Below are 25,777 nucleotides of genomic sequence, written 5' to 3' on the forward strand. Positions count from 1 at the left end.
CACTGTGATATTCAGAAAGACCTACAGTTGCTTTGGCACATTTTACAGATGTAGGAAGGAGGCTGGGGACCCTGTGGAACCGCTCTCTGGCATACAAGACTGATGCTGGTTGTGCTCACGGGCTCTACGGATGCCCCAGACAACCTTAAGCAAAACCAGAGACCTGTTAAAATAATTTTCCCTTTTGTTACATTCTGCATCCAAAGACCCTAAATGATGCCTTTCTTTTTTTTTTTAATGTTTTTTTAAACTATATTATGTTAGTCACCATACAGTACATCCCTGGTTTCTGATGTAAAGTTCGACGATTCATTAGTTGCGTATAACACCCAGTGCACCATGCAATACGTGCTGTCCCCACCACCCATCACCAGTCTATCCCATTCCCCCCCACCCCCCTCCCCTCTGAAGCCCTCAGTTTGTTTCTCAGAGTCCACAGTCTCTCATGCTCTAAATGATGCCTTTCTAACTGCCTAATCATTTGCATACGTTTCTTGCATTTTAAATATGTCTTTCTCTGGTAGTCCTGCTGATCTGGTTACATCTATCTCTGGATATCCTCTCGTATTTCGTAAACATATACTTTCCTACATCTAAGCAAAAAACACTCAATGCAAAGACTACTGAATTTTATAACACTCTTATCAAATTTCTTTATATTTTTTATGTGGAAAAAATCTGCCCCCCCCCCCGACACTCAATGTCCCCAGAATGAATTTTGGCATGTTCCATGTTCTATACCCTATAAAGAACATCAAGGGTAATTTTTTAATTAAGTCATATTTATTTACTGAAATGCTTTCAGGTATGATTTATAAAGTGAAATTACAGAAACCCTGGTATGCAGCAAAAGAGTATTGATAGTATTATTTCATAAGCCTAGCAATTTTCCAAGGATTTATTTAATTAAGCCTTGTGGATTAAAAAAATCCTCTTGTGTTTTCTAATCCAAAGGATGTTAAATACATGTTCTTATATCTACACCTATAATTATACATGTGTATGCATATATAATATGTAAATTACATATACATACACATATGCATAGACAGAGACATTACTTCAAGCTCTCTAAATTATAAATTTTCTTTAGATAGAAGATATACACAGATAGTATGTGTACATCATTCTTTTTAAGCTAATGTATTTCTGCTGTGTTCAATCATATCAGCCAGAGGCTTTGACAACTTTGAGTAATTCAAATATTTTGGAAATTAGCTTTTTTTTTTTTTTTTAATGTACCTGGGGCAAGAGATCAGATTCTTAGGAGACTTTAAAACAAAAAATGGTAACAATGCAAAAAATGTCCCATTCTCTTGCAGTATAAAGAGTCAGAGGCAAAACAATTTGATAGCCAATAGTTTGGAGATTTTGTGCCTGGTTTAGAAGACAGCTATCTTCTCCAGATAGAATGGTGAATAGCAAATTTGTGTAAATGCTCAGTGGATGCATCTGAACAACGTAGTAGAAAGTCTTTCCTGATGAAAAGTATCCTATTTATCACTGAGTAATTTCTTTACTATGAACAGCTTACTCAGAGACAAACGTATGTCAAAGTAAATATTCCTATGATGTAAAATATGTCTTCTGTAGGACATCATGCCCAAATGTTTAACCAAACCCACAACCTCTGACTTCTTTAATTCATTGACTATTCAACAATGATAGATTTCAGTGTGTTAGATTCATATTCGTTTATGAGGTAGCTCCTCAAATTTTCCTGTCTTAAGAGACTCTAATAATAAAGAATGATAGCCAGTTACCTTTCCCAATGACTTGTAGAAATAATTAGAAAATTGTGCTATACAGAATTGCTAATCCACCAAGGATAGTTTTTTAGATTATAGATAATTTCAGTTTGGCTTCAATCTACAAATATTCCGCTGTTTCAAAAAAAGCACTTACAAAACTAGTCTTTCAAATTTGAGTAATCTAATGTAAGCCTTCCTGAAGTGTATTACACGAAATAACAAAGTAGCTATATGTTCTGCAAAAGTGTTCTTTGGTAAAAGAAAAAAGAAAAGAGAAACACTGGAGTCTCTCTTTGAGATTTACCAAGTAGAGAGAAATGTTAAAGGATCTGAAAGTCCTATAGCAAACAGTATTTGCTTATCTCTTTTCAACTACATTATTTCTCAGACCTGGAGACCATATCCCAAGGAATGAGTTTTCCATGGAACTTAATGTGGGGAATACAAGGCTTAAGAATTCATAAATTAATATAAATTTAGTCTTATATAAATGATGACACTCGGACCTTTGGTAAATATCAGTCTTACTAATGTATCTATTTAACAACATGTTTTCTCCATTACAGCAGTTGTCATTTTATTGATTCCTTTGATTCTATGGCTTTAGCTGATACTTAACATTTTCTATTTTTACATTCTATTAGGGTATTTAATTTGGTTATTTGCAGCTAATTATTTCTTTAAATTTGAGTGAGAAATCCTCTAACAAGGGATTAAGCTTCCCTCTATTACTCTGTAACAACCCACTTAGTCTAGTTGTATTAAAAACCAGCAAGATATACATTTGGATTCTGTGACCTCTAACAAGTGGATTTTAATTGGGGTGTGTGTATGCTGGCATTGGGTCAGTCCAGATATGCAGAATTCCACAGTCCTAAGTCCTAGCCTGGCCATGGGGCAACAATAAATCCCTCCTTTGGAAATTCTGGCTCTGGTTCTTTCTGTCTCTTTTGATTTAATGCAAAAACACTAGGCTCTGTAGATGCATAATTAAAAACATGGTGTTATCTAGTCATTTAGAAGAGGACATTCTTGATTGCATGGGTCAGGACTTCTTTCTCTAAGTTTCCTTCAATGATTCACTGAGTTTTCCTCCAGTGGAAAGAAAGGTCCTCTGTGATTATTCATAATTTCATAGTTTTTAGATTCCTCTTCAAATGAATATACTGGATATAATTGTGGTTTCCTTTTACAGGATAAGTTAAAATGATTCATTATACTGCAAGATTTATATTTACCACTTCTAAACAAAAGATAGACCATATTATTTGTACAATTAAATCATCCAAAATGATTTATTGTGCTTCCAGCATTATTGTGAATTATATCATCACAAAAGACTCCTCATCTCTTATCCAAAAATCTATTTATCATGTCATAAATTCAGATGTGGCCAAAACTATTCATTTTCCAGAATTCTGAAGGACTAAATTAAGTTCAAATTATAGAGTATGAATTGAATCTAAGAATAAACCAGGAATAATTATGTACAATTCCAAGGTGTTTTATGTCTCATTAAAATTCACTTAAAGGAGTTCTCTTGTTAATACTGCACAGAAAAGTTAATGCTATAGGGGTGCCTGGGTGGCACAGCGGTTAAGCATCTGCCTTCGGCTCAGGGCGTGATCCTGGTGTTATAGGATCGAGCCCCACATCAGGCTCCTCCGCTATGAGCCTGCTTCTTCCTCTCCCACTCCCCCTGCTTGTGTTCCCTCTCTCGCTGGCTGTCTCTATCTCTGTCGAATAAATAAATAAAATCTTTAAAAAAAAAAAAAAGAAAAAAAAGTTAATGCTATAAAACTTCAGGAAGGACCAAATTTTGTGTAATAGGTAGATAAAACAATACTTTTGTATTTGCTTCTCTATAGGCCTCCAATAATGAAAACAAGAAGCTGCAGACATTCAAATAAAGGTGGAAAGGTCAAATTCTGGCAGAAAAGAAGGCACTTCATTAAACATAAGGGACTATGTTATTTTTCACGTCAGTATTCTAAGGACAGCTTAAAGGAACGAATACGGATTTTTACTGCCCAGAAACATACAGGTCACATTCTGTTCTCCTGAGAAAGACCCCAAGGCCTTGGGGTCTATAGCTGAGATATAGTCAGAATGTGGCATCTAATTGTGTGAATGGTTAATGCAACCCAGGGCAGAGCAGCCACACTGCATCCTATTTTTTTTTTAAAGATTTTTTAATTTATTTATTCGACAGAGATAGAGACAGCCAGCGAGAGAGGGAACACAAGCAGGGGGAGTGGGAGAGGAAGAAGCAGGCTCATAGCGGAGGAGCCTGATGTGGGGCTCGATCCCAGAACGCCGGGATCACGCCCTGAGCCGAAGGCAGACGCTTAACCGCTGTGCCACCCAGGCGCCCCATACTGTATCCTATCTTTGCCAATTTTCTAGTCTCAATGAAATGCATGTAAGCCCTGTTCAACAAAGGCTGTATTGTATCTACTTAGAAATCAGAGGTAACGTTTTTATGACCGATTCTTCTCTTTTGAATATTCCTGGATTTCTATTTTTCTCTCTCAAGCTGAGAGCAATTTTCCCACTGTTTATACAAAACTACCAAAACATAAATGATAGAAATCACATAGGCTGATACAAATGCAGTGAACACAGTCTGAGGCATAAACAAACCTTTTTCTTAGGAAGCCTCCATTTAGCCAAAAGACCCTTGGCTCAACAGTGCTTAACGACTTTCAGACAGTGGGAGAAGCTGAGGATATTTTTGTCTTTTAACTGATTCTCTAGGGGTTCACCTACATTTGGGAGGGAGGAACACGGTTTCATAGCTGGATTTTTATGCATATCTCATTGAATATCCCTGATTAAAGCCAATCCAAGACTTAATTTTAAGTCTACTTCGGTTTATCAATCCTTTAAAAAAATACTAGTAGAATTTGAGTGAAACTGACAGATTAATTGAACTCGGAGGAGCACAAAAATCCACCCACAATTGCACACATCTTGTTGCTATTTCTGTTCCAGGGACACAGCTGATAAGAATAAGAAATCTATGAGCTCCCTCTGTCCATGAACACTTTAATCACTGAAACTTAATAATCGCAACATTATTCCTTTTCTCTGTAATTATTTTGGGATGGTTTTTATTTTAACATGAAAGTGGTATGTTGGGAGTAAAAAAGAAGGAGTGAAATCAATAAAGTTCACATGGAGCCCCTTGCTTTAATTTGTGCATGCTGTTTAAATCTGTTACGCTGAGACCTCAGTCATAAGAAAGAACAAGGAAACAGGTTTAAGGAAAAGAGCAGATGTATATCCATATAAAGAAAAAATGCAACAGACCGAATCTTCTAAATAAGCAAACAAAAACAAACGGGCCAACAGACAAAGGTAAAAAGTCATAGAACAAAGATGAATCTATCTACTCTTTTCCTTACCCACAGAGGCTATGTTCAAGCTGGGTAGCAGTACGATAACTCAACAAAACCAACTGAAAGTAATTCAATCTAAGTATACCTAAAAAGGGACACACATGTTACTCTGGTAAATTGGAAAGAATATTTTTTCAGGCTCAGCATGGAAAACAAAAAGTTATGTTTTTTTATGATCTCACCAGTTAATTTTGATTTTGCTTAAGATTTAACCAGAGGCCACATAATAGGCACATTTCTTAATCAACAGCAATAGTATGTATCACGTGAATAGGATTTGCTAGCCATATTTCCACATGTAGCATTGAAGGAGCTTACAGTTCTGTGTCATAAATTATAAAAAAAACCTGGATCTTCTGTTTTTTTGCAATGACAATTTTTCTTTTTTATAGTTAACTGGAGGGAAACACTTAATGCTTGAAATACTTCCTTTTTTTTAAAGACTTCACCATCCTGAGATCATGACCTGAGCTGAAAGCAAGAGTCAGCTGCCCAACCGACTGAGCCATCTTGGCACCCCTCACTTCGAATATCCCTATAAAGCCAGGAAAAGTAGAGCTCATCTATTCTAGTGATTTTTAAACTTTTTCTTAGAAAAAGAATTGTTACACTTAAGGAAAACACCTCAGATTTCACTAGCCAAAATAAACAAATGTGGAGTGGCTACAGTGAAGAGAGCAATGGGTGATCTTCCCCACACCCCTCCAACTAGGACTTTCATTCCTTGTCCTATTTTATACCTTCAGTGCTGAAGAAAGAGTTAATATACACATAGCTTGAAAACAATGGTGTTATCTATTTTCCTTAGCTCACTCACAGGGAAACAAAGATACAAAGGTATTCAACAGCTTGACCAATTGGTCCATCTGTAGAATGAGGGAGTCCAAACTATGCCCCTCTGTCTTGACTTCCAAGCCACGGTCTTGCCCCTATCATCCCGCTGTATTTTCCTCTCTTAGAATTAGGAAAATATGAACCCTGAACATAAAATAAACTGTTTGTGGTTAATTTGGAATTCTCTTTCCCCTAAAAGTTGTCTCCTCTAAAGTGTAAAGTTTCCTTCCATGGATCACCAGTTCAAAGTTGCATGGATTGGGCTGAATATTTCCTAATTCTCTAGGGAGGGATTGATTTACATTGTTTATAAATGCATCCTTTAAAGAGTCCCAATGTAAACTTTAAATGTTGTAGGTCTTTGAAAGAAGAATATAGGTTATGAGAACACGTGATGCTAATACGCAAACATTTTTAGAGAGGAAAGTGTTCAGTAATCACAAGAAAATAGATTTTCAGTGTCAGGAATTTCTTTGGGGCAACATTACACAAACTGGCTAACCATAGTGTATTACACATTGAGAAGATTTCTTCCAGAATGTCCCTTAGGATTCTTTATGAAAAGCCACCACACTCCCTATCATGCCCCAGCAGCTACCTGTTGTTTTTCCGCATATAAAATAAAGGGAAAGAAGAGAGGATTTATTATGGCTCTTCGGAGCCTTAGAATTCTATGATTCCATGATAATAAGTATATAAAATCACAGCTGAAAGTGGCAAAGCACAGGGATTATTTGATTAAGCTTACATTTTTGAAGACTAGTATTTGAGAGCTGTTTTCACCCAGCAACTATCAGAAGTTTATCTTAAAACATAGGATTTAGTAATACTTCATGCAGAGTGGCTAGATGAGCTGTTTTCTATGGCTCACTCATATACGAGGCTCTACTCATTCATAAATTTAAATATTACTATTTTCACGAAACTAAACTTACCGTTCACCTGCCATATGAATTGTGTCTACTTGATTTGACCAAAGGACTTCAAGAATGCTGCTCCTTTCCATTTCTTCTATATACAACCCCAAAATTGGTGGGAAACAGAATGCCTTTTACATATTAAGATAGAAATTGCCTCTGCTTGATGCTGTCACTACCTTCCTTAGTTATATTTTCAATGTACTTATCTGATAGTATCCTGTTCATTAGATAAGTTTTAAGCAAAAATATTCTGACAAAGAACGATATCAATAAAAACTCAACAAAACACTAGATAATACTTTTTGAGAGCTTCTTTTGTGTCAGTCTTCAGTGCTTTATACATTTTATCTTACTTGATCTTTAAAATGATTTTATAGAGCTCATGATCACGGACAGATAGGATGTGAACCTGGGAATATAACACTCGATCTCTCATGATCCATACGTCTATACAGATCCCCTAATACTGAGAATGTACAGAATGAGTCTCACCTTAGACCAGTCGCCCATTCGCCACACATAACATTTCGAGTAATCCTCACAGTCTTCAGCCTCCCTGGGTCTGGTGGAGAGGACACATTTCTTTCTAGGGTTAGTACACCTCACGGTCCGATGACGTACGCCTTTGCCACACTTGACTGAACACTAAAAGATAACACCAGAGTCTGGATGAGGTCGGTGATTAGAGATATAGACCAATGGTTAAATTACGTTAAGTAATATTTCTAATCATCTCTCATAAGCCTATCACTCACATAAAGACCAAGTTAAAGAATAAAGAGAAGGAAAACACCTGGCTACACCCCAGTACCAGGAGCCAGAAGAAGCTTAGGGCACCGTGTTGGAGGTAAATGAGTTTCAGGAACACAGGACCATTATTACACAGAGCAATATAACATAGGATTGTTGGTGAAAGACAAATAATACACAGTGATCAAAGTGTAAAATACTAAACTTGATTGACATCACATATTTATGTATAGTTAAGTAAGAAAATTCAAAAATTTATATTTGCTAGGGTTTAGTCTGGTTTAGCCCTAAGAAATGTTTGTGGAAAAGGAATATTTTTTTAGAGTGTCATTTCTCACAGACTTCTCTTAAAGCAAAAACAGAGACAATTTTAGCAAAAAGAAAATATTTCATTGCATAATTATATACCCCCAGAAATCATCATTCTAAATGGCTATATGCATTGCAAACATTATTCAGTTCAAAAATAGTTTAGTTCATTTCATAAATAATTGAGGCCTGATTTAAGATGGTGACATAACATATAAAGCACCTATGTATATTCCACCAGTTTTTTCTAGGTGCAACTTAGCATCTCATTTTCATTTATGCTCCTTGTTATAGGATATGTGGAAAAACTTCTCAGTCTTACAAAGGTACACATCACTGGCTATCTGGACACAGGGACCAAAATGGCATTGGGTGGGAGAAGAGAGAGGAGAGCGAGAAGGGAAGGGATGAAAGATATGGGAAAACTTGAACATTCAATGAATAACTGTGTCTGAAAAAGGTCCAAAGCAAGAGTTGCAGGTATACATTTAACAACGACATAGTATACGAATAACCATGAGGACTCCAACAGTTTGTGTTCCTAAACACCTGAGCATGGAAGTAATGATATTTTAAATATGGTAACTTTTGCACAAATGAGTGATTGTCTCATTGGCTTATGTTTGAATATGTTGAGCTTTAAAGTGGACTACATGTGTAACTTGGCATTTTAATATGTAGATTCTTATTTTTTTTGCAATTGGAACTAACCGTGATCCATAAAATCAATTTTTAAATTAAATAAAAACAAGAAAGAGATTTTTTTTTAATTGGTAGACGGCATTGAGACATATTATTGCTCCCAGCTGTTGCCAAAAAGTCTGTATAGAATACCTCTGACCTATTTTCCTCCTAAAAAGTTCGCAAAAATGTTATGGTTTGGCTGGAGGTGGGGTATGTTCCTTCGCTCACGTGAATCTTCTCTCCAGATCCAATGGATTGATTCTGATATAAAATTAGATACCACATGCATCGTCCAAAGTATACTTTGCCAATATAGAAGAATCTGTTAAACAGCAAAGTATAGCCCAGAAAAGGAAGCCAACAGAAAGTCATGCCACTTGCTAATGTATTTTGAGGCGGAGAGGGGTTGGGTTAATTGAAGAATATTCTGAAACCTTATTGTCTAAGCTACTTTATCCTCATTTTCAAAAGATTGGCTACTCACGGTAACCTAGCATTTTCCACTTGTCAGTTTTATATGCTAATATTTTGAGATTAAGCATGTGAAAGATTGTGTTCTGGGTGTGCATCTGTTTGCACACGTATGGGTGTGTGTGTTTGCGTGTGTATGTGCATGAGGCCACATGCTCCTCTAAAATGCTAAGAGCAGCTAGAAAATCTAAGTAATGACTGGTATTGATGACGATGCACTGATACATACCATGATAACAGAAAAGACACAGTTGGGCGTGGAACACACCCGTACGCGCCACACTGCATGCTAATGCGCGTGTGGTGCAGGGAGCGTGACAGCGCCGGGTTCAAACCCCTGATCTCCCACTTATATAGGATTTTGGGTAAACTGTTGAATTTCTCTGAGCTCTGTTATAAAATGGTGAAACTATTAACCTTCTTGGATGGGTGACTAAATACAAACAATATACTAAATAAGAAATAAAAACAGAGGCCTTGCTTACAGGAGATGATGGTTAAATGGTAACGTCCTTTCTTCTTTCCCTTTTAAATGTTCAGGAATAGACGGTGAATCAAATGCGTATTAACATTTCTGCCCACTATAGAGCATACTCACGGTATATAAATGAAAAAACAGCATACTAAAATGAACGTATAATACGTTCTTGATTATGTTACAATATTGACTGAGTGAAGCATAAATAACTGTTGTACTTCCTGTTTGCAAAATTATATATAATGAGTATATTCCTTTATTTATTTATTTACTAAAAGATTTTATTTATTTATTTGAGATAGGGAGGGAGAGCACAGAGGGCCAGTGAGACAGAGAAGCAGACTCCCTGCTGAGCAGGGAGCCCAATGCAGGACTCGATCCCAGGACCCAGGATCATGACCTGAGCCAAAGGCAGAGGCTTAACCCATGGAACCACCCAGGTGCCCCCGTATATTCCTTTTATTATCAGAAAAATCAGTAGATGGTATTGACACTGCTGTGTGTAGAGATTCTGAATGCAACAGCCCATGACCTCACACAAGCTGAGTCAGAGGAGAGCAAGGACATGGGGAGGCCCGGGGGCCCACACGCACCTCAGACCACACTCCTGCCTCCCACACGGTCATGCAGTCCTGGCCCTCGCAGCGCTGGGCGGAGGCAGGCCTGGGCCCGGCACAGTCCCTCTCCCGTGCTCTGATCAGAGTCCCGTTGCTCAGCTGTTGGGTACAAGCCACTTGTCTGCTCTGCATCCCTTTTCCGCAAGTTCTCGAACAAGGGGTCCATTCTGTCATCATCCATCTAAAAGTAAAGGAAGAACCACTGAACCCAGTTGAAAGATATCGACCCATTGTGTATTTTGTCACATCTGGAGTTAAGAATTGTCGCACACTGACTTTTACCTTTTTCTTAAATACAGTTTTGTCTAAAATACCGGTGTTTTCTATTATTTTGAGTGCTCCGTGTTTCTAATCCGTTTTGGAATCTCAAAGACTGAGACTGCGTCCGCGCTGTGGTACACGCTTTGCCTGTTACCGCTTATCACATTGGCCACACTGAGATACCCGGCAAGTACACAACTGCTGACATACGTGAGCTACTCCTCTTCTTTGTGTTTTAAATCTTTACAATATCTCCATGTGTTAGGGGCTACAACTCTCACGGCCCTTTACAGAAAGGGAAACCAAGGCAAGGGGAGATTTAGCAACTTACCAAGGGTCACAAGGTTATAGAGTCAGAAACTGGAATGAGGCTGTGGATGACCTCACCATGAAAGAAACGCAGATATGGGCAAGGTAACAGAGCCCTGTCCCTGGAAATAGCTCTTACTGGGGGAAGCAGTCGTTAGTGCATCAGGCCGATGGCCTGCAACAAGATTTCTGTGTCTGGGCCATATCGTATGGACAAAGCTACGTGTGCTGCTTTAGGCTGGCTTCCAGGGACTTGCCATGTAATCACAGACATGCAGGTGCAGGCTCAGAGGGCTAAACACGAGTGACCTCAGTCTAGAGGTCCAAAGGAACTCCAAATCTTTTTCTTGGATTTTACTGATTCAGTGATTCCGCCAATACACAGGCATTTTAACACCTAGATGGACATCCTTTTCTCAGTCATATCTATGTTGGGTAGTGATACATATCTGTGGAACTTCCATTTCTAACGAGTTGGGCTATAGCCTGAGGACTACTAATTTAAACACCTCCCAAAATGTATTTTGCCAGAAAAGTGATTCATGAAATTTGTATGATTCTTTTGAGTAAAATGCTCTCTGCACTTCCCATTATTAGGTCAACCCTGCAGGGGGGATCTAAATGCCCCCCGAACTACCTGCACAATCCCATTTTGGCCCAGTGCAGGGCAGTCAGAAGCCCGGAGCTTAATTCTGGGTTCCTTACTAATCGTGCACATTCTTGAAACAACACTCACAGCTGTTACGTTTCCGTTTTGTCATTTGTAAAAGTGTTTATTATTATACTGTCTGACATACAATAGGGACTCAGTATATAGTGTATACTGTATATATTACAGTATATTTATAAGTAATTTATACTTACTCATTTCTCTAGCTTCAACTCTCATTTGTTTGGAAAAGAAACTATATGCTCAGCTTGTTCCTCAAACACTTTCTGTTTTCCTCCATGGTCCCTCTTTATGGAGCATCCGCTGCCTGGACCCTTGACAGCCAGCTCCAAATCCCTTCTTCCTAAAAGGGTTTCTCCACCCAACCCACAACGATTGTGCTCTCCTTTGCCCTCTGCCACCTGGCTTGTGGCACTCACACAGCATTTGTTAGATATTCCCTGGGGAAGAGGACGGGTTCACATTCTCCCTATACTTCTTTTCCTGATTAGCATATAAACTCTTTAAAGGCAGAGATCAAAGTCTTATTCTTCTTTGCATTCATAACACCCTGCATACAATAGTTGTCATTAAACATTTCTTAAATCAGAATTTGTGTCTATGTTTTACAGAAATGGCATCAATTCTTCCAAATTTACTTAAGCCCAAATGCTCCTGGCAATGATCCAAAATTTGGAAAGTCACATCTCATGCAATCCAGTTTTCGCATCTGTTTAATGGTTTAATTCTAAATGATTCTATGCTTCTATTTCTGAAAAAGAAAAAAAAAATCCTGATAATATTTGCATTCCAGTATTGCCTTTAACAAAGTGCTTGTCTGCTGGTCTACCAAGTATGCTGCAGATTACCATTTTGGTTGGGAGTCCCCTAGTGGATTTTTCCTAAAGTACTTATCTTCCAAATTTATTGAGTTTCTGATTCATCTTTCTACATGAGGATACCCAGGTTATAAGTACACTTGAAACCCATGCATGTACCTTTCCCTCCAATTATGGAACCAAGAAGATACTAGTGAAAAGAGAAGTATTTGCTATTTCACAGAATCTAATATTTTTTAAATAAAATAAATTTTTAGAGATCCTTAGTATAATGATAAAAGTTACTTTTTTCTTTTTTTAAAAAAAATATTTATTTATTTGTTTATTTATTTGAGAGAGAGTGCATGCAAGCATGAAAGGAGAAGGAGGGGGACAGAGAGAGAGTCCCAAGCAGACTAGGGGCTGAGCATGGAGCCCGATGCAGGGTTCCATCTCATGACCTGAGTTCATGACCTGAGCAGAAACCAAGAGTGGGACACTTAACCCACTGAGCCATCTAGGTGCCCCAAAAGTTACTTTTTCCATTCCTTGTGAAAGCAGCTCAAAAATAAGAACTAGAATGTAAAACGTATTCTAATAAAGCCCTTTGTCTTTTAGAATTAATCTAATTTGGAATTATCGCATTTCCTTATCTTTAAGATTCCTTCTTCCAAAACTATTTACCAGTGCATTGATATATTTTATATTTGGCACATAGGGTTCCATCAGTCTATTTAGTGACTTTTTCATCAATAAATGTAAATGGAAATTGGAATGTTTCTTACTAGGGTGGGGAAAACCAAAGGTTATGCTATGCCAGCAGGTCACAGAAGGTTTTCCTACCATGACCCCTAATAATTGCTCATGTCCATTTCTTACTTTTCAATATTTTGGTTAACCTCACTGAGATTGCCTCTCGGTGGTTTGCAATACATTGACTCCCTCTCCAAGGGAAGGAAGATAATAATCTCTAACAAAAAGACATCCAGTGTCCAGCTGCAAAAATGTCTCACTCAGAAATGTAATGACCTTCTAAAAATACTCATTTTACCAAGTCATTAGCAAGGCGGAATTCTCCCCCAAGATAGCTGAGGTCAGTGAATGAACAATAAGTGTGTATTGTACATTCTGATCCTTTACAGACCAAGTTCGGAAGTGACAAATAGGCTCTTGTCCTCAAATCCAACTCTTCCAAGATTCCTGATAAATCAGAAAAAGCCAATGCTCTTTCCTCCACATGGAAAAATTATAGGGTATATGAAACAAATGGTGTTTGGAAATATTTTAGCAAATATCACAAGATAAATTAGCATTTTAATATCTATTAAAAGAGATTAAGAAAAATAATTCTTAGGAATGGTAACAACAAAATGATCCAGGTTCTTTAGCTGACAGGGCAAAAGCCAAAAACTCCGCTTTTATATCTGTCCAACACTGAATGGAAAGGAGTCAAAGGCCTGACTGCAGGTAACAATAATTCCCTTCGTCTCTTTTCCTGTTGATTTCAACATTGTCTCAAAAAAGCTTAATTAGTTCATCTACTTATGAAGTTACCCTGAAAAGCAGAGAGCAAGGTAGGTGGAATGGGCATAACATTACTGAGAGTATATCAATGCGCTTTTATCTTTTGCCCATCCTTTTACGTATCATTCTTGGGTCCTATTCCTTAGAAGCATAATTTTCCCTAGGGATTGGGGAAGAAAAAGAATATTGGAGCAGGAATACAAAGGAAAGGAAAAGTCGATAATCAGCTTTTGTGACCTCAAATACACCAAATCTATAGAAAAGCAAGCCTTGAGATTTCAGCAGTGTAGAGGAAGAAATGAGTTTCCAAATTCTTTTAAGCTCTCATTAACATAGCATGAGCTGGATCTGAAGGGCTTAATAACTGAGTTTCACAATAGGCCAGAAACAGAGGGAACTCAGGATCAGTGCTACATCAGAGGTGGGGAAGGCAGGGGGGACAGGAAAGCCAAAAGAACTGAACGTTATTAGCCTGGATGACACTAATTCCTAAAGAGATGAAGACAGAAAGGTTTAAATACAGTTAATTGGCAACTTTGTTCCTCCTCCCTCTTTAACCTCCTCCCTCCATACCTACTCACTGTGGTGGAGGGTCAGGAAGCGTATTCTATTAGTTACAGACCACTACAGAGCTACAAATTCTTTGCATATCCGAGTTGCAGGACATGTAAATTCACGGACTCCAGTGCAGGAGCCCGTGAGAGGGAAGATCAATCCCTTGCGGTCCCCTAGGAACTCATAACCAATTACACCCTCACTCACTGAGTCTCAACAGATCTCTGAGTGTCAAGACCGAACAGGTGTCCCTGTGCCTGGATTCCAGAGGACTCAATGCAGTCTCACACTCTTTTTATCATTCTATCTCTGAAAGCTTTTAGGACCTTTGACACTGGGGGTCAGTCCCACTGAAGCCCAATAATTTTTATATGAAAGCACATGGATTTTCAAGGGGCCCTACGATGGGAACCACTCCAAACAGCCTTGATGCTCGCTCACTCCCAAATGGTACTTGGGTTCCTCGTCTCTGCGGGTTACTGAAGCATAATCTTTCTACACCACTTTCAGCTGCTCAGCATCCTTGTCTTATTTCCTACTCGAGAGTTTCTTGCCTATTTTGTTGCCTCATACTCAATGGGGAAGTCACAAGAGACCAAAACCGCTGACTGTTCCGTAACTAGGACCCAGCACAGTAAACCAGCGAGCAGAGGTCGGGAATCGGGCAGTCAGATGGGGAACTCTGGGAGAAGAACTGAGGAGGTAGCCTGAGGAACCAGGAGGACCACGCTGTCCCTGGTGTCCTGTGAAGGACTGGGTCCCGGCCAGTTCTGCTTTGCTTTATATCATCTTTGGCAAGTTCTAACACATCATTGCAGAGAATTCAAGAAATGGCTAAATTCGACCCATAACCAGATTTTTGAAGAAGTGACCAACAGATTACCACATAATTTTAATTACACCTCGTCCATCCGCTTAGTTGTTGTTTTCACACCATGGAGAATACAGTGAAAGTTGAGGCAAATCTTAGCCTTGCTTCTTTAATACTTTTTTCACCCAGGCAATGATCTGTCTTTGCTTGTTTAAAACCTTACATTTTAGTACATATTCCTTTGCACTGTCTTTAGGAAAAAGTGATTCTGTTAATATTTTGAGTATGTTTTAAATGCTAGTAATTTAGTGTCCCCACTGAACTTTCACAGGTGGTGGGACATGGTCACCTTGTTTGGCATGGCTGCTCATGACACTTGCGAATCTGTGGCTCAGGCTTGGTTAAGTATTTGCATTTCTTGTTGTCCACGATGCTGATATTTTTGTTCATGATTTTTGTGCAAGACACTGTTGTCTTCCTTTCTCCTGAAAAGAGCAAACAAACAGATAAATTATAGGACTTTACGTAAATGACTTACGAGGTGTGCATAGGCCTGTTGTAATATTCAGACTTCGAAAGGAATTTTAAGTTAGATCAATGAAGATAATATTTACTGTTTACATAAAAATGCATCTCTAGGCTTAAAGAGAGGTAATGGTCATTTTTTCATTAGAAATTAAATCGTGGGGCATCTGGGTGGCTCAGTCAGTTGAGTGTCCGACTCTTGATTTCAGGGTCATGATCTCAGGGTCATGGGATCAAGCCCTGTGTCAGGCTCCACACTTAGCATGAAATCTGCTGGAGATTCTTTCTTCTCTCTCCCTCTGCCCCTCTCCCAGCTGGCACATGTGTGCGCGCGCTCTCTCTCTCTCTCTCTCTCTAAAATAAACAAATAAATCTTTAAACAAAAGAAATTAAATAGCAAGTTTTAAATTCCCAAGGGATTGTGGCAGCATGAGTTGCCAAGACCTTAATTAAAGATGTGTTCAGGTGCTTGGGTGGTTCAGTCATTAAGCATCTGCCTTTGGCTCAGGGCGTGATCCCAGGGTTCTGGGATCAAGCCCCACATCGGGCTCCCTGCTCTGCTGGGAGCCTGCTTCTTCCTCTCCCACTCCCCCTGCTTGTGTTCCCTCTCTCGCTGGCTGTCTCTCTGTCAAATAAATAAATAAAATCTTAAAAAAAAAATAAAGATTTGTTAGTAGGGACTACACCATCTTTTAGCATTAAGTGGTAGAAAGCTATAATATGCCTTCAGGAAAGCGCATAAACACATGTGCGTACTTTATCGTTTGGCTGTACACCATCAGTGCTATGTAGTAAGTTACAGAAAGCAAGCTTGTTCTCGGTATGACTCGGAACTTTGTTCTTACTGTCTCCGATGAAAGTATTCCAGAGCAATGAGGAGTTCTAGAAATCCTCATTCCCTGTTTCTTGTGACATTCTCTAAGAAAAGCTATGGGACTCCTTGTATTTTTCACCCAATTTCAGAAAAATGACTTCTACTTTCTCTGTTATGAGAGAAGAGTCTGATTACAGGAGGTAAAAACGACCACTTGTACTGTGTATTTATCTTTATCTGGGCCCTACAAGCACACTAACTTGGCAAGATTTTCATTATTTCATCTTGCACCTAAAGAGCCTACTACACACATGTTAATTCTCTTCCTCTACAAAAGTCTATAAATATCTATATAAGATTTCATAATCTAATTTAACTTATTGACATTATAAAGTAACTAAATCAACCAACAATTTTAAAGGCAGATGAGTCATAAAGGAAAAGAATCGCAAGTCTTCTGGGTCTCTACTGCAAGGCCATTAGTTAGGGTCCGATGACTGTCATGCAGTGATAATTAGGAAGCTCAGAGCATTCATGCCATTCGTGACAAATATGACAGCCTGGGCTGGTGGCAGAGAGGTCACTCTGTCATTTAATTAACAGAGAGGGAAGGCTGGCACCAAGAAAGAAGGAAGGAAGGAATGTAGAGAGAGAGAGCTACTTTGAATAATTTTTGAGTATCTTTTGCTTTGACCTGAATGGGAGATGTGGAGAGACAACAGGGTGGCCCTGTAGAATATCTTTCCTTCCTTTCCCTCTCAAGAACACTGAACACAGTCCCAGGACAATTTGTAGGATACAAAAAAATGACTACCTCTCTCACCTCTCTCCCTCCCCCGCCGAATGTGTGTAGTAACTAACAATTGTATCTGTGATTATTACATATCGCGTTATTGAAATCATTTAGTTTTTTTTTTTTTTAAAGATTTTATTTATTTATTTGACAGAGAGAGATACAGCCAGCGAGAGAGAGAACACAAGCAGGGGGAGTGGGAGAGGAAGAAGCAGGCTCATAGCAGAGGAGCCCGATGTGGGGCTCGATCCCACAACGCCGGAATCACGCCCTGAGCCGAAGGCAGACGCTTAACCACTGTGCCACCCAGGCGCCCCGAAATCATTTAGTTTTATCTTCTAGTAAAAGCAGCACAATGTTGGCCAATTATGCCCTATCTGGAGAATTCCAGGTCTGGTGCAATGCATCTTATTCTATGGGAGCTCAATACAGACAACAGAGTGCCAGGCAGATAAAATGTCTTTTCCCAGCTTGGCAAACAGAACATGGGCTGAACTGCAGGACTTTATGGCCAGTTGCTTACGTGAATGAACATTTCTGCTCAGAAGTCCTCTAAGCCTGCCCTGTGCACCTCACACGGTTGGGCAAGCTGATGGGAACTGGCAGAGAATAGGCAACATTTCACGCCCGGGGTAAAAGCTTAGGCGCTGCCCAGGCTATTCCCTGGTAGGCCAAGAAGGAGGGAGTGTGGCATTAGATTTACTCATAAGAAGCGTTCGATACCTACCAACTTCAATTTTCAAATAAACTGCAAAAAAAGCAGAAATGGCTTATGTTCATTCTTTCACAGAGAAAACCGGCCTCATAAAGTAGGAGTTAGATCTAAGTGTAAAAAAGTGGGACAAGTGTTGTGGATCACTTCCTCCTGGTTTCCTGTGCTCTGGTGCTGCTTATGACCCAAGGCACACACTAAACAGATATTGTGCAAATTCTAAATAATGCTAACATATGTGAGCACAACTTTCACAGTATGATGATGCCTACGTTAAAGCAGGATTCACATACATGTTACTTTCATTACATATAAATGTAATTTATATGTAATTTAAATCTAATTTAAAGGCTTCAAATCCATAAGACACTCTTTTGCATTATAGATGGAGTTGCCTAAAGTAATTTAAATAGTGGCTTTCTGCCAACTACAACGCAAAAAGATGACTAACAGACATTATCCAGAAAGCTTTTGCTGAACATACATGTAGTCATGAGGTAGATAACTCAGGGCTAATTATACGGCATTTTTTTTCTTTCTTCAGAAAATACGTAACTTTAGTTATACTACCCTAGAGCTAACATATTAAGTTCTTGGAAAAAATCTTTTAAGTGTAAGTGTTGATATATCAAAAGAGATATAGATACCTCTGTCATTTCAGGGATCACCTTGGTGTTCTAAGAAAGCAGGGAGGCGGGACTTCTCCATCCACAGTGTAGCAAGGAAGCTCACATCATACAGGTTTTGGCAGATAGGATAAGCTTGGCCCTACTTTTTAAAAATTTCATTGAACAAAGACAACAGAATTGGGGGGAAGAAATCCACTGCTCAGCTACAGGCATAGCATGCCTATGAAAATACAACTACATCTTAAAGCCATATGGAAATGTTATTGTTTGACTTTTTTCTTTTATATATTTTTATGTTCCAGCCAACACAGGAAATTTCCATTCTAGCATCTAATAGCAGTATTTACAACGCATCCAATACTGTGGAACCTAGGGACGGGCAGAAAGTGATGAAGTAACTGGCTTTCTGCCTGAACCATGAGTAGCTGCGAGCTGTTGACAGTGTATTACTTGCTTTACGGCAATTAACTTCACCTCTGGGTCATTCCCATTAAATCAGTATTGGGGAAATCAGTTTCGATGTTCTGAATACAATTAGGAATAAAAGAACATAACCATTATGCAATTGGTCTCATTACCGAATTTGGGCAAGATCTGAAAACGAAGGGTAATTTTTATATCTTGACTCTTTCTTTGTTCTCTGAAGATACTTAACAAAGACTAGATATTAGATCGGGTGCCTTCTTTTCCAGGCTCAGATATAAGCTGATATTTTTTCTATGCTCTGTATTTAACCTCATGAAATGGATATTTTTAATAAAAATATGTTCTATCCACAAAACATCCAAATGTGTAGATCACATTTCTAGAACTGGCATCATAAATATGGAAACACGTTCTTGGGAGTGTGTTCAGTGTTTCAATATACATCACTGAAATTCTCTCTGTCTTACTGGATGCTCCAAACTTTTAAATAAAATTGTGCAACTCTATAAGACAGACAGTATATATATTCATTCGTCTTTACAATTTTCTCTCAAATTATTTATTTTCTATTGAACCAACAATGGCCAGCAAGTAAGTGAACCAAAAGTAAATGTATTTTAAGAAGGACAAAGGGCTTTTCTCTGAGCACTTCTTAGAAATACGTGAAATGCAGGGTTTTTTCTTAAGCATACATTTTTTTAACTTGAACGACTTCCAAAATTGTGCATGTCATTTCATTCTTAGCCATTTTTTGAAATTTCTATAAAAATTTTCCCTCAGGGCTTGGGCTTAATATTTAAGTGACTATTTTCTATTTTTTTTAAATGAAAATATTTTTATTTTGTATTTTTTTTACAACACCCAATATATAACCCAACCTGACCTTATCATTTCCATGCACACAAATAGTTTAATGGGATCCCATAACTTTCAAGATAAACTTAACTCGAGCGCTAGCATAACACTCAGGCATTTTCATGGACTAGCTACTTTCTATAAAAAAGTAGCAAATGGTCAAAGTAGCTCCCACTCCTTGATCCTCATATTTTGCACCCTAGAAATAAACATTCTCAGAAACCTGTGCCTTTGCACCTATGCATATCCCTGGAATGATTTCTACATATTCCCACATCACTCTGTACAGTGATTTTATTATTAGCTGACCCCTACTAATTGAACAGTGAATCCTCTAAAAGCAGAAAGCACTCACCATTGGACCACTCACAGCAATAGACAGTGCATATTGCTAAAGGAATCAATGAGTGAAATAGAAGAATGTAAGTCAAGGCTGAAGTGCTTTCTGTACTAAGAGGTTCATCTCAAGACCATTTACTAAAATGGTGAAAAGTCATTTGCAAACCAAATGAGTAATTACGGGGGAGAGTTATCTATGGCAATTTGGGCTAATGAATTATGTAGATATTAAAATTCAAGTTTATAAAGAGCTCACATTAATATAAAAATGTTCTTACTAAAGAAAGCAGAATTTAAAACTGTATTAAATATTACTGAAATGAAATAATGCAGAGAAAAAAATATTTGGGTGCATTTTCTTCAGGTAGTAACTAACGTTTATTATGGAGCAGGCAACGTGTCTTTAAAATGGAAAAATGCAAACACACTCCGCCGGCAAAAAGATAGGGGTATTCTACTCAGAGGTGTCTCCTCAACTTGGACCCAGAGACCTGGATCCTCCTTAGAATCTGTTCACGTACAAGTAAGCCGTGTCTAAAGGATTACACGATATAAGGCCAATACAGAGAGAGTCTTCAGCTGGTTGGGTTCAGACTCATGGGAAGAACGTGGAATGCTGGCTTATTTTTTTCCCTTCAAATGATATCTATTCAGATTTCCTAAAAGCATGTTTACTCATTTATTTCAAAACAGACGATGGAATTTTGGGGCTCTTACTCTAGGTTTGATATCACTAATCCATCCACTGGCTCCAAATAAATTCTAGAGTAATGCGGTTATCGTATGGAGTATGTGGAACGCTAATTCAACACACAACCCTCACATACTGTGAAATGATCCATCTCGAATGCCTCTGAAGACCAAACTCACTTAAAACAGGTCTTTCATGTCAAAAAGAACTTCACCCAGTGAACCATCCTTCTGAGGTGCCAACATATATTTGAAATATCCCGTTAAAGAGTTTTTAGATGCTGGAGAACACCAATGCAGAGTAAACATTTATTTTCCAAATGCATTTTAAGCTGTTTGAAAGTAAAAGGACTAATTTCAATGGCCAATGCTAAAAGATGAAATGATATATATCCTTTCAAATAGTTCTAAAACTATCATTAGAATTTGAAAGGATGGTGCCAAAAGCGTACATATGTTACACTGTTGGAAAAAATTTTCCTGAGATCATCAACATCCATTCGATATTTAAAAATATTCCTTCTAAAAGGCTTTTCATATCTTATAATAACTGATATTAATAAAACTAATTAAAATGCACAGTGGGGGCACCTGGGTGGCACAGCGGTTAAGCGTCTGCCTTCGGCTCAGGGCGTGATCCCGGCGTTATGGGATCGAGCCCCATATCAGGCTCCTCCGCTATGAGCCTGCTTCTTCCTCTCCCACTCCCCCTGCTTGTGTTCCCTCTCTCGCTGGCTGTCTCTATCTCTGTCGAATAAATAAATAAAATCTTTAAAAAAAAATGCACAGTGAATTAACTTTAATTCGGATTTTCATTCTAAAACAGTTTGAGATTCTGATGTAAAAGATCATTACAATAAAAATTTAGCTACATGACGGTAGGTATCTTTTAAAAAAATTGTTTCCCACTTATTGCTGGCAATCTAATGCCTTGCAACAGAATCCAAAAAAATAACATGTCAAACACTGAAATTTTATATTCCTCTGTGATATTTTATTTGCTCTTGCTTAATATAGTCCTGTGAAGTAAAATAATGCTATTATTCCTCTTTGCTGTTGAAGATAAATTTTGCATGAATCTGTTTCCAATGTTCTGTGCTTTGAACTGACTGTCCTTTAATTCATGAATACGCTGAAAGATTACAAAGCTCTTTCTGGCTATAAAATGGACAATATGAAGTTAGAAATGATACGATTCTTGAAATCCTGTCCATCCGCTTTATTTATGATCTGCAAAGGAAAATAATACCCAAAAGCCCAGAAATATTTTGGCACTAAAAGGAATATGTACCCTATTAACATAGTCAGAGATAATTGAAAACTGTTGACTAAACACAATGGAACAGATTTGAGAGAAAAGGTCTATTCAAGTGCAAATCATATAAAGGTTGTGTCTAATTAGGACTACTTTACAAAGCAACCCATTTGAAATAAAAAATAGGGACATACCTAAATTCTTACTGAACAGATTAAATAAAACATCTCTCTGAATCCAAACTAAACTTATCTCTAAGGGACGTGCTCTATTTTGTGAAAAGAAATGACACTAAGCCTTCTGAGCTGCTGTTGAAGGAAGCATGATGTGAGGAGAAGAGAAGATATGAATTTAGAAGTCCTGGATACTAATCTGACCTCTCCCCTCACTGGGCATGTGGCGTTGGGAAGTCACTAATCTCTATGCATTTAAATTTTCTCATGTTAATAATTAAGAAGTTATGCTTAAGAATATCTAAAAGCCCTTCTGACTCTGGAACTTTAAACATTTACAGCAACTTTTCTTCCTTAAGGTTTGGCAACTGGCAAAACATACTCTACGTTGTAATTAATATTATTTTTGGGAAAAAATGTTAACCCCCAAATTTGTTCAAAATGAACAAATTGATAAATCCTGTATGTTTACTTCTGATGTAGCTGCTATTAGACAGCAAACAGGAGCAAGAAAAAAAGGAGGAAAACAAAATTTCCTGGGCTAACATTTTCCTGTCTAGACTTTCAAATACAAACAGATTTTAATAACTGCCTTTCGGAGCCATAACAAGAACTCAACCTTTTTATCACTCCTTTCTCCCACAGCCCACCATTAGATGGGGGCTGGTCTTTCTTGTCTGCATTCTATTAAAGAGAACATTCTAGCCATATAGATTTTCATTTCAAATGTGTTCGTTCTATTTGTGTTTTTGATTTTCAGTTGGAAAGAGGACGTGAAGCAGAATCCCCTAAGTGAAATGGCCCCTGGCATCACTACGGAATGGGACTGTGGTGTGTATGGGAGCGTCAGCAGGAGGGGACAGGAAGGCAGTGGATCCCATGTCACTTGACGATAACGGGGGCTCAGGAGAAACATGGCCTTTGAAAACGTCACTGTGGCAAGGATGACTAGTTACATTTTTTTTTTAAACTGTTAGAGTAATTTGACAGCCTTCAGGTGTACTTCTTCTATATCCTCAGGAGCAAAGTGTGTCCTGTATCACCTCCTTCCGTTAATTTTCTTTTGAATCCACTCCATTTAGTCTTTTGAGCCAAAAACTTCATTATTTTTGACAAGGTCATGATTGATCTCTATGTTTCAAATATAATAAATATACTTGGATATAATAGATACCTAGATACTTAGATATAATAGATATATTTTCAAAGGTAATAGTCAACTTTCAGTCCACATTATTTTTGACTTTATAGCTTTTGATAAGGGTTGATCATTCCTTCCTTCTCGTAATACTTTCTTGCTTGCTTTACAGGAAAGCATTCTTTTCTGCCTGCTTCTTCTGTGTTGGTGGCTATTCATTTTACTCTGCTTTGCTGGTTCCTTCTCTCTCTGAACTCTAAATGGTAGTATCCCAAGACTCAATCCTTTAGGAGCTTCTTTCTCTTTTCACTCACACCTTAGGTGTCTTGATTTAGTCTCAGCATTTGAAGATATCATCCATATATTTTCTATCTTTACTCTGATCTTCTCTCCTAAACACCTGAATTATAGACCATACTTGATCACACTTAGATGTCCAACAGGGATCTCAAACCTCTGTTGGAAATCAAAGTCTTTCCTAATTCTGCAGCTGCACGGGCTTTCCTAGGTAAGGTGATGGTGACTTCATCCTGCCAGTTGCTGAGCCAAAACCATCACAGTCAATCCCTGACATCTTTCTTTCTCTCACACTCCACATCTAGTCTTTCAACATATTCTATTAGTTCTACTTTCAAAAAGACCCAGAACCTGACCACTTCCCCCTTCCTCCTCTGCTACCACTGTGGTCAAACTACTATCATCTCTTTCTTGGACTGCTGTAGTAACTTCCTAACTGATCTCTTTACTTCTACTCTTTTCTTTTATTCCATCTACTCTCAACTCAGAAACAGAAATAACTTTTAAAAACATTAAAACAGAACAAGTCACTCCTTTATTCAAATCCTCCAATGGCATCTTACATCACTCAATAAAGGAAGGTCATCCTAGCATTCTTACTACTCCTTGAGCTCGTCAGCTCTACTCCTGCCTCAGAGCCTTTGCCTGGAACTTGTTCCCACCAGATGCCCTCAGAGGCAGCGCCCATCCACGCTCACTGCAGATTTTTAAATCAGTGTGATCTCCTCATTGAGACCTTTTGGACCACTGTATTCTGCACCTACCCCCTCCCAACTCCCAACTCATATTTATTTCTCAGTCTTGCTTCATTTTTATACAGAGTATTCATCACAATTTGATACTATGTTACTTACTTATACTGTATATTTTCCCCCAAACACTCTCCCTCACATGCTAGTCTAATGTGTAATTTTGTCCACTCTTGCTACAGCACACTTAGGCTATGTGTATCAATAGTTTCTTTGCCTAGAGAACAAAATTGATATTCTACTTCTCTTGCACAAACTAGTTTATAGTATACACATAACATATGTAAACACATTATATAGATAATGTATATGTATATAATGTGTATATACTATATATAATGTGTATAATATAAACTATATATATAAACTATAATATAAACTATATATATGTGTATAATATAAACTAGCTTGCTTTTATTATATATACATACATGTTATATATACATGTTATATATATGTTATAAACAAATTTGTTTACATTATATGTACTAGATTGTTATATATTGTTTATATTATATATTGTTATATATTACATATATTATGTATGTATAACATATGTATATATTCTATGCATACATTACATGTATATTATATATGATTATATATTGTCATATTATATATTGTTTATATCATATATATATACTAGTTTGCTTACATTATTTATATATTATATTGCACAATATATACATAGTATACATATATGTTATATATAATATATATCATATATTATACCATATACATGTTATATGTTATAAATATACATATATTTTATATATATTATTTTCATATAATTGAATATAATATTTCCTTTTAGCCTTAGGAGGAAGCTATTACTAAAGAACTATAGAAAATTTGTTATTAAGTGCAAAACACAAATGAAATACTACGCTGCTGACATACATGATGGGAAGCTGGGAGCCTCATGCCCTAAGATCCTGCCTTGGCCTAAATGGTTCTGACCATCTGTTTAATCTCTGGGACTCAAGGGTCTCATTCGTAGGATTAAGTGATTTGTTAATCTCACATTTTACGCTGAAGCAATTTTGGTTTTTTGCCTGCTAAATTCTAACACAAAAAAATAATTTAAAAGCTTTGGAGTGAAATTTCAGGATACACCTATATTTATAGAAAATAGTGACAGACACTTTTGAAGAATCAAAATAAAGGCACGGGGGAATTAAATTAATTTTTCAGGTGCTCCGTCTATTCAAACTAAGTATGCGGATGGCACAGAAGCCAG

The 25,777-nt window shown here is 37.7% G+C and overlaps 1 protein-coding gene across 1 annotated transcript in view; it reads right to left on the minus strand.

Annotated features, from left to right (window-relative positions):
• Window positions 1-25,777, minus strand: part of ADAMTS19 (ADAM metallopeptidase with thrombospondin type 1 motif 19) — a 222,990-nt gene that overhangs the window by 14,290 nt on the left and 182,923 nt on the right. The window contains exons 19-21 of the mRNA XM_040622512.1: window positions 15,492-15,627; window positions 10,192-10,396; window positions 7,399-7,551 (exon numbers count right to left, since the gene is read on the minus strand). Coding sequence (XP_040478446.1) covers window positions 7,399-7,551; window positions 10,192-10,396; window positions 15,492-15,627 — 494 coding nt within the window. The remainder of the gene's footprint in view (window positions 1-7,398; window positions 7,552-10,191; window positions 10,397-15,491; window positions 15,628-25,777) is intronic.

This window comes from Ursus maritimus, unplaced genomic scaffold (genome assembly GCF_017311325.1).
Source record: "Ursus maritimus isolate PB19 unplaced genomic scaffold, ASM1731132v1 scaffold_5, whole genome shotgun sequence".
Lineage (NCBI taxonomy): Eukaryota > Metazoa > Chordata > Mammalia > Carnivora > Ursidae > Ursus > Ursus maritimus.